Source organism: Malania oleifera, chromosome 11 (assembly GCF_029873635.1).
Source record: "Malania oleifera isolate guangnan ecotype guangnan chromosome 11, ASM2987363v1, whole genome shotgun sequence".
NCBI lineage: Eukaryota > Viridiplantae > Streptophyta > Magnoliopsida > Santalales > Ximeniaceae > Malania > Malania oleifera.
The window spans coordinates 29,678,631-29,694,549 of record NC_080427.1 but is presented as its reverse complement, the minus strand read 5'-3'; the positions used below and the strand labels follow the sequence as shown (position 1 = coordinate 29,694,549).

At 38.9% G+C, this 15,919-nt stretch overlaps 1 protein-coding gene across 1 annotated transcript in view; it reads left to right on the top strand.

Moving 5' to 3' along the window:
* Positions 1 to 246: 246 nt before the first annotated feature.
* Positions 247 to 15,919, top strand: part of LOC131167443 (uncharacterized) — a 39,969-nt gene continuing 24,296 nt past the window's right edge. The window contains exons 1-3 of the mRNA XM_058126247.1: positions 247 to 379; positions 429 to 593; positions 13,686 to 13,883. Coding sequence (XP_057982230.1) covers positions 247 to 379; positions 429 to 593; positions 13,686 to 13,883 — 496 coding nt within the window. The remainder of the gene's footprint in view (positions 380 to 428; positions 594 to 13,685; positions 13,884 to 15,919) is intronic.

Below are 15,919 nucleotides of genomic sequence, written 5' to 3'. Positions count from 1 at the left end.
GTTTATCGAATTGTCGCGTTTTGCTCCGTATCTAGCACCTGATGAAGAGAAAAAAGCAAGGAAGTTTGAGGAGGGACTGAGGCAGAATTTGTTTGAGCAAGTGATTGGCTTCCAAGCTCAAAGATTTACGGAGGTTGTAGATAGAGCTGCAGTCATTGAGAGTGGTATACAGAGGGGTGTAGTAGCTTAGAGTCAGAGGAAGAGACCTGCGCCTCAGGATTTTCAGGCTAGCTCTAGTAGGGGTCCATGGAGAGAAGGTTGCGATACGGGAGACTAGAGGCATATGGTGGAACCTCGAGGAAATCAGGGTGCGCCGATTATCCCGATATATCAGACATGCGGGAGACGTCATTCGAGGGAGTGCTAGGTAGGGAGCGATGTATGCTATCGATGTGGAAGGCCCGGCCACATGGTACATGCATGTCCAGGTATGCCAGACCGAGTCCCAGTTCCCAGGCCCTATCGGGGAAGATATCAGGCAACTTGGGGAGGATATCAGGCATCTCGTAGTGGCCAGCAGAGGAATGTGGCCCCAGCGAGAGTATACACTCTGACGCCAGGTGATGCTAAGGTTGATGCAGATGTGGTGACAGGTACATTTACTATTTTATTATATCCAGTTATTGTTCTTTTTTACTCAAGTGCTACTCATTCTTTCATCTCTGCATCTTATATTAAATTATCTGAGAGAGAGACCCAGTTATTAGATATAGCGTTGTCAGTAGCTACACCATCGAGGTCAGTGATAAGATGTCAGAGGGTACATAGGGGCTATCTGATAGAAATTCAGGGAAAAGTGTTACCAGTTGACTTGATTGTGTTTGATATGTGTGAGTTTGATATAATACTGGGTATGTATTGGTTGGCTGCCAACCACGCCAGTATTGATTGTCGTCAGAAAGAGGTAATTTTTAGACCCCCTGGTACGTAGGAATTCAGATTCGTTGGTTCACAGGTACGTGCTACAACACAGCTGGTGTCAGTCGTGCAAGCGAGTAGATTACTCCTGGACGGAGATCAAGGGTTTATAGTGTTTTTGAAAGAAGTGTCCAAAAATGAATTGAAGATTGACAACACTCCAGTAGTACAAGAATTTCTAGATATTTTTCCACAGGAGTTACTTAGATTGCCTCATGTGCGCGAGGTGGATTTTCCTATAGATTTACCTCCAGGGACTGTGCCGATTTCTAAGGTTCCTTACCGTATGGCTCTAGCTGAATTGGGAGAATTAAAGGAACAGTTGCAAGGCTTGTTAGACAAGGGGTTTTTACGATCCAGTGTGTCGCCGTAGGGAGCTCTAGTGTTGTTCACAAAGAAAAAATAGGGGTCTATGAGGATGTGTATCGATTACAGAGAAATCAATAAGGTTACTATTAAGAATAAATATCCTCTACCCCGTATAGACGATTTGTTTGATCATCTCCAAGGTACACGAGTATATTCCAAGATCGACCTCAAATCCGGGTATCATCAAGTGAGAGTAAAAGTAGAGGACGTCGTGAAGATAGCCTTCAGGACCAGGTATGGGCACTACGAGTTCCTCATTATGCCATTTGGTCTAATGAATGCCCCAGCCGTATTCATGGACTTGATGAACAGAGTTTTTCACCAGTATCTAGATCAGTTTGTAGTAGTTTTCATTGATGATATACTGGTGTACTCGAGGAGTTTTGAGGATCATGAGGTGCATTTGAGGCAGGTGTTGCAGACACTCAGAGAGGAGAAGCTCTATGCCAAGTTTAGAAAGTGTGAGTTTTGGCTTAAGAAGGTAGCATTTTTAGACCACGTGATCTCAGGGGACGGTATTTCAATGGATCCCAACAAGATCGATGCGGTGGTAAGTTGGGCTAAGCCAAGGAATGTGTAGGAAGTCAGGAGTTTCTTCGGACTGGCAGGTTATTACCGACGATTCGTTCAGGGGTTTTCAGCTTCATCAGGACCTCTCACGCATATGACTAAAAAGAATGCCAGGTTTGTGTGGGAGGAAGAATGTGAGCAGAGCTTCTAGGAATTAAAGCAGCGGCTCGTCACTGCACCAATACTAACGATTCCATCGAGAGGTGATGGTTATGTTATCTACAATGATGCGTCTTTGAAATGGCTTGGTTGTGTGCTGACGTAGTATGGTAGGGTGGTGGCGTATGCGTCCAGATAGTTGAAAGAGTATGAAAAGAACAACCCTACTCACGATTTGGAATTGGCTGCGGTTGTACACGCACTAAAGATCTGAAGACATTACTTATATGGTGAGAGGTGTGAGATATTCTCTGATCATAAGAGCCTAAATTATTTCTTCACACAAAAAAAGTTGAACATGCGGTAGAGGAGGTGGTTGGAACTTATCAAGGATTACGACTGTACCATCAGTTACCACCCAGGTAAAGCAAATGTGGTGGTTGATTCTTTGAGCCATAAATCAGGAGACACAGCACAACTAGCGGCGGTAGTTCAGCATCCAATTCAGATAGACTTGGAAAGACTTGGTGTGCAGTTAGTGGAAGATGATCCTCAGGCACTTATTGCCTGTTTGGTTGTACAACCTACACTTTATGAGATAATTAAAGCTGCTTAGAGGGATGATCCGGAATTAGCAGAAGTGATAGCCAGGGTACAAGATGGTCAGGGGGAAGAATTTAGCATTTTTTACGATGGGGCTTTGAGATTTTGCACCAGATTGTGAGTGCCTGCAAATGACAGCATTAGGAGGACGATTCTAGAGGAGGCACACATATCTATATACATTGTTCATCCTGAAAGTACGAAAATGTAGAGGGATCTGCGAGAGTATTTCTGGTGGAGTGGCATAAAGAGGGGGATAGTAGAGTTTGTGCAGTAGTGTTTGATGTGCCAGCAGGTTAAGGCTGAGCACCAGAGGCCGACTGGTTAATTGCAGCCACTTTTCATTCCCGAGTGGAAGTGGGATCACGTATCCATGGATTTTGTTACTATGCTACCGCCAGCATCGCATGGTCAGAATGCTATTTAGGTGGTGGTTGATAGATTGACGAAGACAGTGCACTTTCTGCCTATTAGGGTTAGCTACCCTATGAACAGGTTAGCAGAGATTTACATACAGAAGATTGTTCGACCCCATGGAGTGCCGGTATCCATAGTCTCGGACTGTGATCTACGTTTTACATCATGGTTTTGGAGGAGCTTACAGGAGGCATTGGGGACTCAGTTAGCATTCAGCACTGCTTTCCACCCTCAGACCAATGGTCATAGTGAAAGAACAATCCAGGTATTGGAAGATATGCTTCGTGCATGTGTGCTAGACCTTGGAGGTAGTTGGATTCAGTTTTTGCTGCTAGTTGAATTTGTTTATAATAAAAGTTATCAGACTAGCATCGGCATGGCACCCTACGAGGCATTATATGGTAGGAGATGTCGATCTCCTCTTTTCGGGGATGAAGTAGGTGAAAGGCGAGTTTTGAGTCCAGAGATAATTCAACAAGCGTGTGATAAAGTCTGACTTATTTGAGACAGGATCAGTGCAGCACAGAATCAGCAAAAAAGCTACGCGGATACTCGCCGCTGAGAACTGAAATTTGAAGTGGGTGATCATGTATTTTTGAGAATAACTCCACAGAAGGGGATCTTAAGGTTTGAGAAGAAAGCTAAGTTGTGCCCTAGATTTATTGGCCCACTTGAGATACTTGAGAAGATTAGGTCAGTAGCCTATCGGCTAGCTTTACCGCCATCTCTATTTCGAGTTCATGACGTATTTCATATTTCTATACTAAAGAAATACGTCCCAAATCCTTCCCATATCATCAGCCATGTGGAACTGGATGTCAGTGAGGCTTTGGCATATGAAGAAGCTCCAGTACAAATCCTAGATAAGAAAGAACGGGAATTGCGCAATAAGAAGATACATTGGTAAAAGTCGTGTGGAGAAATCACGCAATAGAAGAGGCTTCTTGGGAGCTTGAAAGCGAGATTAGACAGAAATATCCCCACTTGTTTAGTGGGTCATAGCAGTGATGTATAATTAAAGTAATAGTAATTTTATTTTGTTTAGCATAGTGGAAGTGTAACGTAGAGTATAGGATAGGTAGTATTTCAGTTTTGGGAGAATTTTCTTTTATATTTGTAATCTCCCAGAACTACCCATGTAACCACGGTATTCCTCCGCTATGAGGGCAGGTAATAAAATAAGTAGACCATTTTCCTTTACTAGATGATGGAGTGTATAGATAGAGATACAGATAGTAAATTTTAATGACGAAATTTTATAAGGGGGAGAGAATGTAACAACCCAAAAAATAATGGTATTTAAATAATAAAAAAAGAGGGAAATGGAATCAGTAACATAAGTCGGCTTCTCGTTCGTTGATGACATTACATTTTGGAGGTGATAATTCCAAAAACATTTCCCCAGGCCTCGTCGACGAGGGTTCTTCAGAACCTCATCGACGAGAAGATACAAAGAGGGGTTTTTGGAACAGACTGAAATTCGTCAACAAAGGAGGAAGTTCGTCGACGAAATTATTGAAGGACTCGTCGATGAGGTGACGTGGCTTGTTGATGAATCCCGCAGTATAAATAGTGCTTAAACTTAGTTTTACACAGAATTTCAGCGCCACTCTCTTCTCTCTCTCTCTCTCTCTCTCTCTCTCTCTCTCTCTCTCTCTCCTACGACCTCTTCCTCTTCTCTCTTCGATTCTAGCCCCGTCAGTCGCCTGATCAAAGATCTGAGGCTACCACGACGTTCCTGGCGGAGTTCTCTTCAAGTCTACCAGAGTGGATCGTTGGTGGAACAAAGTTGGAATTCATCCCAAATCCAGAATAAGGTCTTTTATTCAGAATTTGAGTTTCCAGCAGTTGTAAGAAATGTAATAGACGTGGAAATAATAATGTTTTGTTCTGGGATTTATGGTTTTCAGGGTGTTGAGTAAAGAACCCTACGGGTGTTGGACCTGTTATAGTAGGGGATTTTTAGCAGGAAACAGGTAAGGGAAATATGCTATGCTAGGTTGTTTGAGTATGATTTCAGTATAAAATTATATATATTCTACCAGAGTATTATTCACAGCAGAGATTTATATAGTTTATCAAGTATGATTAATATATTTTAAAATTACTATATGGCTTGAGAATATAGATATAGTATAAAAACATGTTTTATAGTATTTTTTATAGATGTGTTTTATAGAATATACAGGCAGTGAATGTATTTTACAGCAATTACATAAATACCATGATTATACAGTTTTACAGTACCATGACATACAAATTTACAGTTAATTATAGAAACACAATTGATATAGATACAATTTTCTATAGCGTCATGGTTTATACAGTTATTACAGAATCATGGTAAAGCAGATAGTTGTATATAGAGATGTGTTATATAGTATTAGACCCTATTGGACCATACAGTTACAGAGCACAGTATCGTAGCTACATACAGTTTATAGAGTGCAACCACCTATTCAAATAATACGTGGTATAAAGGTTAATCGCATAGAACTCACAAGTGGACAGGCTCCCCATCAGATATGGGTTGAGGAGGGCCGATCAGACTATGGAGTATAGTGATTTATTCCTGGTTGGCCAGCTAGGGTAAATCTCGCCTACGGGCCGCACAACCTTGTCATGAAGGGTTAAATCGTGACACACAGTTATCCACAGGGAAGTTAACAGTTATTACTGGTATTGTACTTTTCATATTCAATGATACATGATTATATAGTAATAGATTTTCACAGTATTGTAACTCATTTGCCACACATTAGTAATAACATATTTCGTCTTACTGAGCGTTGGCTCATCCCAATTACTTTAACATTTTTAGGTTATCCAGGTAGGCGAGTAGATTAGGCTCGCAGGTAAAGGGGTCTCGGTATTGCCCTGACAGTAGTGTGAGTATTTTTGGAAGTATTTTTGTATAGCCCTAGCCAGTTAAGGGTATTCTGGAAAACAGATATATATGTATATTTTGATAAACACTTTAGCACTCTGGTATTGTATATAATTACGTATGATTATGTTTATTTGATTTCTACTTATTGCTGCTTAGGTTGATGATTGAGTTTAATCCAATGTAGTATCAAAGCATTTTAAATGTTATAGTAAAAAAAAAAAAAATCTCAGTTAAATAGCAGGTCGTTACATTAAATAACTACAGTTGTAACTAATTTATAATCATTAATTACTAAGTGCCAAAATAACTACTTTTATCTCTAATATATTCAAATCATCTAATATTTAATCTAACCAAATATAAATATTGGTCACTAATACTATTCTGAAATTGTAAATACTAAATAACTATCACTAAAACACAATTACCAAAACTAATTATTAAGTCATGAAGTCACTATTTAATATAATACTAATAATATTTACAATGTTTTACATAACTGAAATCAACAATTTTAACTTCTATAATTTGAAAATAGATTAAGATATTTAAATTTCCAACTCAACTAATGTAAATATTTTTTTTTTCGTAGAGAAACTAAAAATTAATGACAACTTATATATTATTTCAATTTGACAAAATAAAATATTATTCCCCACGTAACAACTAATTTTTCAACTCAATATATTTTACTAAATAACTAATTTCAAATCAAACTACTATTATTTAAAATTTCAACTAAACTAATGTAATTATTATATTCTTACAAAAACAAGTTTTAAATGCAACTTAAAAATTACTTTTTCCTAAAATTATTATTTTTATCTATAATATTTAATAGAAAATACTTCTTTAACAAAACAAATATCTCAATGAAAAAATTTGAACAAATATTAACTTTTATTCAAAACAAATATCTCAATTTATTTTAACTTCTATTTGCTTTAAAACAACATTCTTTCTAACAAAATTTCAACAAATAATTATTTTCAAGTCATTTAAAACTATTATTTTCACAATAATATATTCTTGATGTTGAAATAAAAATTTTCATATATAATAAAATAACGAAAAATTATAGCACAATAATAAATATCATGATTAAATCACAGTAATATCAAACAAATCGTATTTCACATATATAAACTCTAATCTCACAAAAATGCATTAACATAAATACACCATAATCATAAAAATACCTCAATCACAATGTAACCAATGCGAAAAATCAAAGCACAAACTCTTATTGTTCAGCTCTACTATAATAGTAAATACAAAAGTAGAGACAATTTCAACTTCAAATGTATAGAGGAGAGGATTTTTTTTAGGATCACCATATTTGAAGATGAATGAGTATTTATACTTGTGATCTTCCTTCTTCTAGGTGAAAATGTTCACTACCAGCGTGTTCAGTGACATTTGGAAAGGAGCCGTTGGAGGAGAGCCATTGGAGGAGCAAAAAGAGGAGGGAGGACACTACTTCGCCAAAGGGAGGTTGGAGGAGAGAGGGGGGAGGAGGGAAGAAGAGTTTTTGTGCAAAGGAAAAAGAATGGAGGGGGCGAAAGGTTTTAAACCAACAACTGTTTTTTCATGAGTCAATTTTGATGCTAAAATTGACTTATGGAAAAGTCGACTCTACTAATAGTGAAATGATGGAATTGACGCATGCACAGGGACAACGAACGGTCAATTACTGTTTCAATATTTTATTTTATTTTTGAACTAGAATCGACTTTTGGAAAAGTCAATTTCAATATATATAAAAAAATTGAAATGTTAGGAATTGATTTTTTTTCTTATATTAAAATAATATAAAGAATTTTTTATTATTAGAATTGACTTTTCAAAAGTTGAACCCAATAAAATAAAATAAAAAATACAGAAAAATCAGAAGTGACTTTCTAAAAGTCGATTATGAGTTTACAAAAACCCAAAAAAAAAAAAAAATCAGTTCCCACTATTGCGTGCGTGGCCCCTAGCCCTGCCATGCAGCTACATCGCCAGGGGCCGTTCCCCCCTTGCACTCCCTTCCCAACACCACCCTACCCTAGGAATGCCATATTATTATCATGCGACATATATATATATATATATATATATATATATATATATATATATATATGTACATTTGTTTTATTAATATATATATTATTGCATTGTTTGAAGTAAACATGTTCATAAATTATTGTATTATGTTATTAGAATAAGATAGTAATATTTATTATTATTAAAATATAAATTATTACCTTATTATTATTATTAGTATTATTATTACTATGACAAAGTTAATAAAGTGCGCTAAACAGTGGTGTTTAGCACCCTACTTTTCTAATCAGCGAATAAAGTTGACCTAAAATTGAGTTCTGGATTTTATTGGTTAATCGAATTATTAAATCGATTGGTTTGATTTACGTATTTATTTTGAATTTTTTTCCATTTTATCTTTATTTTAAAATAATATATTAAATAATACCTTATTTGGGAAAATATTTCCCATAATGACTCTGACGTAATCTCATTGGACCAAGTAGCGAGATTTAAAGGGCCAAGGCAATGAAGATGTTGACACGTGGCAAGTAAATCTCGTTAGACCATTCAGCGAGATTTTCCTGAAAATAGATAAATCCGAGGGTGCAACCATCATCTTCCTCTTCGTCTTGTAAGAAAACAGGTCGGAAAACAGGGCAAACAATTCTCTCTCTCTCTTAAAAAAAGTAGAGTCCCCTATTGGGATTAAACCCTAAACCCATATATTAATACCCAAAACTCCAACACAACTCCATCCAAAAGTCACAAATCCAAACAAGAACCCTAGATGAGCAGAAACCCACAAATTAACAAAGCAAAAAAAGCAATCGATTCACACAAAAATGTTCAACTCAAAAAACACACCCACGCGCAATCACTACAGAGAGAGAGAGAGAGAGAGAGAGAGAGAGAGAGAGAGAGAGAGAGATTTACATTTAGAGGGCAGTAGGACCCATGGCGGAATAACAGTGGTGAGTGAGGAAGTGCACCCTGGAGCTAGAGCATCCCACATGCGAAGGCAGAGAGCCCTCCTCCTGTCAATTATGCATGGGGTCAGTCCTTACCAGAATTTGGATCCTCTTTTTACAGTTTTCACTCCTCTGTTGTTGTTTTATCCCAAGTGTCACGGTTTGACTATTTTCACACCGTTGTGAAAGGGTCGTGCGGTGCTAGTTAAAACACTTTTGTTTAACTAGCCAACCTATCGTTTACCAACATTCATCCACAAAACAATTTCATTAGCATTCAATCAAATGGCAGCGGAAACAGAGTATTCATGAAAGTAGTGGCAAGCAAGCAGTAAACATTAAATCTACGCATTTCATTAACAACACATCCGTTGACATCGTGTTTTTAGCGAGGGAGGCAAGTAGGCTAAACACGTTGACAATAGCTAGTGAGTTTTACAATGACTAATAAACACTCACCCTTCCCTAAAGAGATTTTTATGTAATTATCATCCTGGCACTAGTAAACATCAAAGTGATCGAGGATTCATACTGCCATATTTGGCATACAAATAACTACTAACAAAAAATAACCCTACACTAGTATTTACATTATGGAAACTCATCTCAAGTACACGAGACAAGCGGTAACAGGCAAGCATAATGCCCTAAAAAAGTTTAGCTCGTGACATTCTCCCCCACTTTTGCAGTCGATGTCCTCGTAGATTTTGACGATAGGTACACTTCAACTTTGTCCATGAACGGTTGCATATCTTCCACTGAAATCTAGCTGATTTCTTGTCATCAAGGCATTTCCACTTCACTAGGAACTTCTGCTGCTTCTTCCTTTAGGATATGAACTTTTGGGCTACAAGGATCTCTTCAACTTCATGTTTGTTAAGTAGCACTGTCTTCAACTCTACTCTGTTTTTCTGACTTCTGCTCAAATCGTCAGTGTCGTTGTTGAACGGCTTAAGGCAGCGAACATGAAACACATGATGCACTTTCGTTCGGTTGAAGTGTTGCGGTCTTCTTCTCCCCTGATTTGCCCACTTCTTCATCTGCTTAGAAGCTTTCTCCAAATAGACTCGAGAAAACTCTGCATTCTGTCTCCATTCTCTAATGAAGATGTACGCCTTGGGAATCTTTCGTCTGTACAACTCATCCACTGTGTGAGGTAGCAGCGGCTGCTAGCCTATAACAAGCTCAAAAGGGTTCTTGTTGGTTGTTGAGCTCCTTTGGGCATTGCCACATAATGGAGCCATGTTAAGTAGTTGCACACCATTCTTCTGGTTGTCGTTGACAAAATGGCGCAAGTACTCTTCTAGTAGCTTTCTAAATCTCTTTATCTGTCCATTTGTTTGTCGGTGATAACTCGAAAAGATGTCAATACGTGACTTGGATATCTTGAAAAATTTTGTCAAGAAGTTGTTAGTGAACATTAAGTCTTGGCCACAAATAATAACTTGGGGAACACCCCAATGTTTCACAACAGTCACAAAGAATAATTGTGTCATCTCCTTTGCCAAACAGTACTTTGGTGCGGCCATGAAAGTACCATACTTCTTCCGCTCCCCCTTGTGTTGTTGGCAAGTGAGACAAATTCTGGTATAATCAACCACATCATCCCATGTGTGCGGCCATTAGTAGTCCTGTCATTGGAGTCATTCTTCGCGAATACCCCTCAACGAACTTCCTGCAATTTAGTAAGGCCAAGAAAGGAACACAACTCCTTCATTGTCATGGGGATCTTCCGTTCTTGAATCATCCTTACCTTCTCCATACCCCTCTAGATATGACCTTGTTCAACCACCTAACCAAGGAAATTGTTGCTCAACTGAGTGAAAGAGCACTTCTGTTTCTTCACATCCAGACTGTTTGCCCTCAGCCTGTCAAACATCTCCTACGGATGCTCTTCATGTTTCCTCAGAAACAACACCGATGCTCCCAACAGTGCTTTGGAAAGGTGAACACATCCTACTTCCAATTCATCAAGCTATTTCCCTAACTCTACTATCTCTAGAGGTGCCATCCAACATTGCCCTTTAGTAGGTGGTTCCACTCCTAGCAACAACTCGATCTCATGCTCCACAGTCCATCGTGAAAGCAAATTGTGAGGCATCTTATCCGGCAACACCTCCTTGTACTTATCCAACACCGCTTGGATGGTCGTAGGCTCCAGCTCTTGGCCTACTTCTTTTTCTACCACCACCGTGGCTAGATGTGTCTGCTCACCCTGACCCAATCCCTTATTGAGTTGTATGGGTAAAAGGGACTTCCCGTCGTCTCCTTTCGTTGCAACAACTTGCACCAAGCACAAGTGATCTCCCATCAGACACAGGGAACCAGCCGAAGGCATCAACACTGCCCTCGTCCCCCTTAAGAACTTCATTCCTAGAATGACTAGAAAGTTATCCAATGGCACGACCGTGAAATTCACATGACCTTCCCACTGTCCAAGCTTCACAGTAACTTTCTTGGCTACTCCTAGAGTAGGCTAGGCTAGAAAATTAACTGCTTTCATGCGTCCTGTATCCTTCTCTAAGGATAAGTTGAGTCTCTATGCTTCCAATTACGAAACAAAATTATGAGTAGCCCCGGTATCCACCATAGCGCGGGTACTCTTCCCATTGATCCTCAAGTCTACAAATATTAACCCTTTTACTCGTGTAACTTTCGGTGCTTTTGTCTGCTTTTCCAATGGGCTCACCAGCCGCACTAAACCTACCCTCGGGGCATCATCATCTTCCTCCTCGCTTTCCACCACTTTTCTTGAAGTGGAAGCTTGTAAGGCATTGAGTAATCCCTTGTGTTGACACTCACTCACTCTGTGAGATCCACCACACAAGTAGCACGAAATTTTACTCTTCCCCTTTTCCGTTGGGTGTGTTGAACCCTTAAGACAACGAAACTTCATTTGAGGTTGATGATTTAGAGTTGGCTCCCCTACTCTTGGGTTTGCCTTTCTTGAAAGACTTTCCACTATTTCCCTCTCCGCCAAACCATTTGGACGAAGTGGTATGATCACCAATGTAGTCAGTCAAGTGTTCTACAGCAGCTTGTGAAGTTGACAAGTCTTGAACTCTTTGCCTATGAAGTTAAGTTCTTGCCCATGGTTTCATCCCCTCTAGAAAATAGAACAACTTGTCCTTCTCCGACATATCCCGAATATCCAACATCAAAGCAGAAAATTGTTTCACATATTCCTTGATTGACCCCGTATGCTTGAGATATCTCAGCTTTCTCCTTACATTATACTCAACATTCTCAGGAAAGAATTGGGCCTTGAGCTATCTTTTCAAGTCTGCACAACTATCAATTACACAACTTCCATTTTCAATTTCTTTGCACTTGGTGCGCCACTATAGTTTGGCATCACCAACCAAGTACATGGTCATATTATCCACCTTTGCCTGTTCTGAGGTCGTCTTCACAGTGCGAAAGTACTACTCCACATCAAACAAGAAGTTCTCTAACTCCTTGGCATCACAGGCACCCCTATACTTTTTAGGTTCTGGTACCTTGGTCTTACTAACTCCTGGAGTGTTGGAGTTCCCCACGGCAAGAACCATTAGATTCACCTTTGCATCTAGATCAGCCATCCTGATTGCAAAGTTTCAACTGCGTGGCGAAAACCCTTTAACATGTCTTCTATCAAACCTGCTTAATGTTTTTGTGATCCCATCACTTCATCAACAAGTTCTCTCCTCTGGGTCACCTCCGCGACCACAATGTTGGTTGTTGCCTCAACCTATGCTTCCAGCACGCTGATCCTCTCAACATTGTTTGGAGCCATAGTCACTTACCCACAACGAAGGTAACTGAATTCTCGTAGCAACTGAGCCTTGGCTCTGATACCAAGTGTCATAGTCCGACTATTTTCACACCGTTGTGAAAGGGTCGTGCGTTGTTAACTAAAGTACTCTTATTTAACTAGCCAGCCTATCGTTTACCAATATTCATCCACAACATACTTTCATTAGCATTCAATCAAATGGCAATGGAAATAGTAAGCATTCAATAAAGTAGTGGCAAGCAAGTAATAAACATTGAATCTAAGCAATTCATTAACAACACCTCCATTGACATCATGTGTTTAGCGATGGAAGCAAGTAGGCTAAACACGTTGACAATAGCTAATGAGTTTTACAATGACTTATGAACACTCACCCTCCCCTAAAGAGGTTTTTATGTAATTATCATCATAAGACTACGAAACATCAAAGTGATCGAGGAGTCATATGCCATATTTGGCATACAAATAAACTACTAATAGAAAATAACCCTACACTAGTATTTACATGATGGAAACCCATCCCAAGTACACGAGACAAGTGGTCATAGGTAAGCATAATGCCCTGAACAAGCTTAACTTGTGACACATGGTTATGTTGCACTTATGTGGTGTTCCTAAGTCTCTCCTTCATCGCAGTGCCTAGACAGCCCTTGCGACGCCTCGCCAGCGCTCACCAACCGTCACCGTCTCCCTCCTAGTTAATCATCGCAGCTACTATTACCTTGCTGCCTCCCTCGCCAGCTTACTCATTGCAGCTACTGTTACTTAGTTGTTCTATTTTCAAGCAAATTTTGCTAGATGGTCTAGCGATATTTGTTGTCATTTGACGTCTACACTATTCTGATCCTTTAAATCTCGCTGCTTGGACCAAACATTGAGGTTATGTCAAATCTTGTTAAACTAAGGAGCGAGTTTATATCAGAGTCATTTTAAAAAATATTTTCTCCAATAAGATATTATTTAATATATTATTTTAGAATAAAGATAAAACCGGAAAAACACTATTTATTTCACCTACTTTACCCTTGTGTTTCTAATATTTTAATTTAATTCTTACATCGGAGCTCCGAGGGCGACCAGCTTTTCATCCCAAGTCCCATCCATACCTTCGGACCTCCCAGCCTGTTTCACCGGAGAGTGGGAAATCCCACTCCCTTCGCTCCTGCTGCTTCGTGCTTCTGTCGACGCTCCGAAGGTCAACGAGTCGTCGAACCATCGAAGGCCGACTTCCAGCCCAGCCGCAATGGTAAGTCCACTCCGTTTCCTCCTCCTTCACTCCCTCTTCTCCTTTTCCCTCTCCTTCTCCTTCTCCTTCCCTCCCCTCCCCTCCCCTCCCCTCCGTCAGTTCGGCAGTTTGCTAATGGCCACGGCTCTCTAAATCATTTCTGCTGTTTTCCTTTTTTTTTTTTGTCTATTTTTTGGGAAAAAAAAAAAAACAATTAATGGGTGAACTTATGAGATCGGTCAATAACTCACTGCCTCACTGCTCTCTTGCTGAGTTGCTTTATTTGTTTGTGTAATAAATGGATGATATTAGTTACTTGGTATTAGACTCTTAGCTTTCATTTGTTTAATATGAATATTGTTGATGATTGTGCAATTGATAATTGTGCATGAAGTATGCAATTTCATTTTAAATTAAAATTATTTAAATATTTTTCATCTAGATGGAAAAGAATGCCTAAATTTTATATATATATATATATATATATATATATATATATTTATATTAATTGATTAATGTATCTTTACAGCATCATATCCCAAAATCCCCTTATCCACGTTTCGTATTCATGTCCCGTGTTGGTATCGGTGCTTCCTATCTTGGAGGCTGGAGTGAATGCTCTTAGACGGTTAGACCCATTAGTTCGATCACTGGTGTTTATAATATTATTGTTGGTTGGTTAAGGTTTTAGATCTAGTTCACAGTCTTCTTTTGTTGGTGCCTTGGCAGTAGACTGATTTTGGATGATGTTCATACAGCCAAGGAGCTTGTGGAAGATTTTAAGAGGAATAGAAAATGCCCAGTGTTTAGGTTAGATTTTGAGAAAGTTTACAATATGGAAAATGGAAAATTTTGGCTGGGTTTTAGATAAGAAGGGTTGTAGCTTAGGACGGAGAGGCTAGACTAGAGATTCTCTTTCTTTTACTTCATCTTTTGTGATTATAATTGAAGAACCTAACACTTGGTTTTTGGCTTAGGTACCTTTATCATCTTTTCTTTTTATTCCAGTTGCTGCTTTGAGTAGGATGTTGATAGTTCTATTGATGGTGATCATGTTCTAGTTATCTTACAACGGGGAAGGAAGGATGGTGAAGTTGTTTTACCTTTATCTTTTCATTCTATTTGCTGTTTTGAGTAGAAAATGATTGATGGGGCTAGTGATGGTGGTTTTGTTCATGGTCTTACAATGGGGAGGGATAATGAAGTTGCTTTGCATTTTTAGTTTAGATATGGCATTGTTTTCTCCTGCCTAATGATATGTCTTCGTTCTGTAAAATTCTTTCCATTTTACATGTTTTTGAGATAATGTCGGGGCAAAGTCATCGGTGGGCTTTTAAGCTTTTTAAGATTTCACTTCAGTTTGGGCACATGGGACCCTCGAGGGTCATATCAGTTCAAGAGTACATGTGTGTCAAACAAACAATAAGTTCATTCTAGGATTTGGGGTTGATATCCTCGCTATCAACATGTCATGACTGAGGAGCACCAGCCAGGCAGCCACACAAACATATTAGGGAAACTCCATATGATCCTCCAATCATACATGTCAACATACAAGCATGCACATGATGATGTAATGAGTACACTCAATAAGAATTAAAATTTACCAGTTTACATTATTGAACTCTAGTTCTCAACATCTCCAGTAGATTGTGAATCCTGCCTGTAGGGCCAACCAAAGAATAAATATTTTTAACTTCTTGGTTTAATTTATTCTTGAAAAATCCCTTGAAAAAGAATGCATATTGTTTTATAGTTGGGATTCATTTCCGAGTAAACCAGGGTTACAATAGCCATCATCCTAAGTAAGCGAGCAAAGGTGTCCCCTTCAGATGAGTTTGGATTCCACAGCCACTCAAACAGCTCTCCCTCTTTCTCTCATTCTGTCTATCTGTCCGCCTATTTTACTCCATGAATTATTGCAGCAACATGAAGCTGGAGCCCTCTTCTCTCACCGGGTTTCGCAGCTTCTTTTCTCACTGAGAAGGCTTCGCAGCACCAGTTTTGTGGCAGCAATTTCACATCTACCATCACTCTTCTCTATGGTTCTGCTGTTT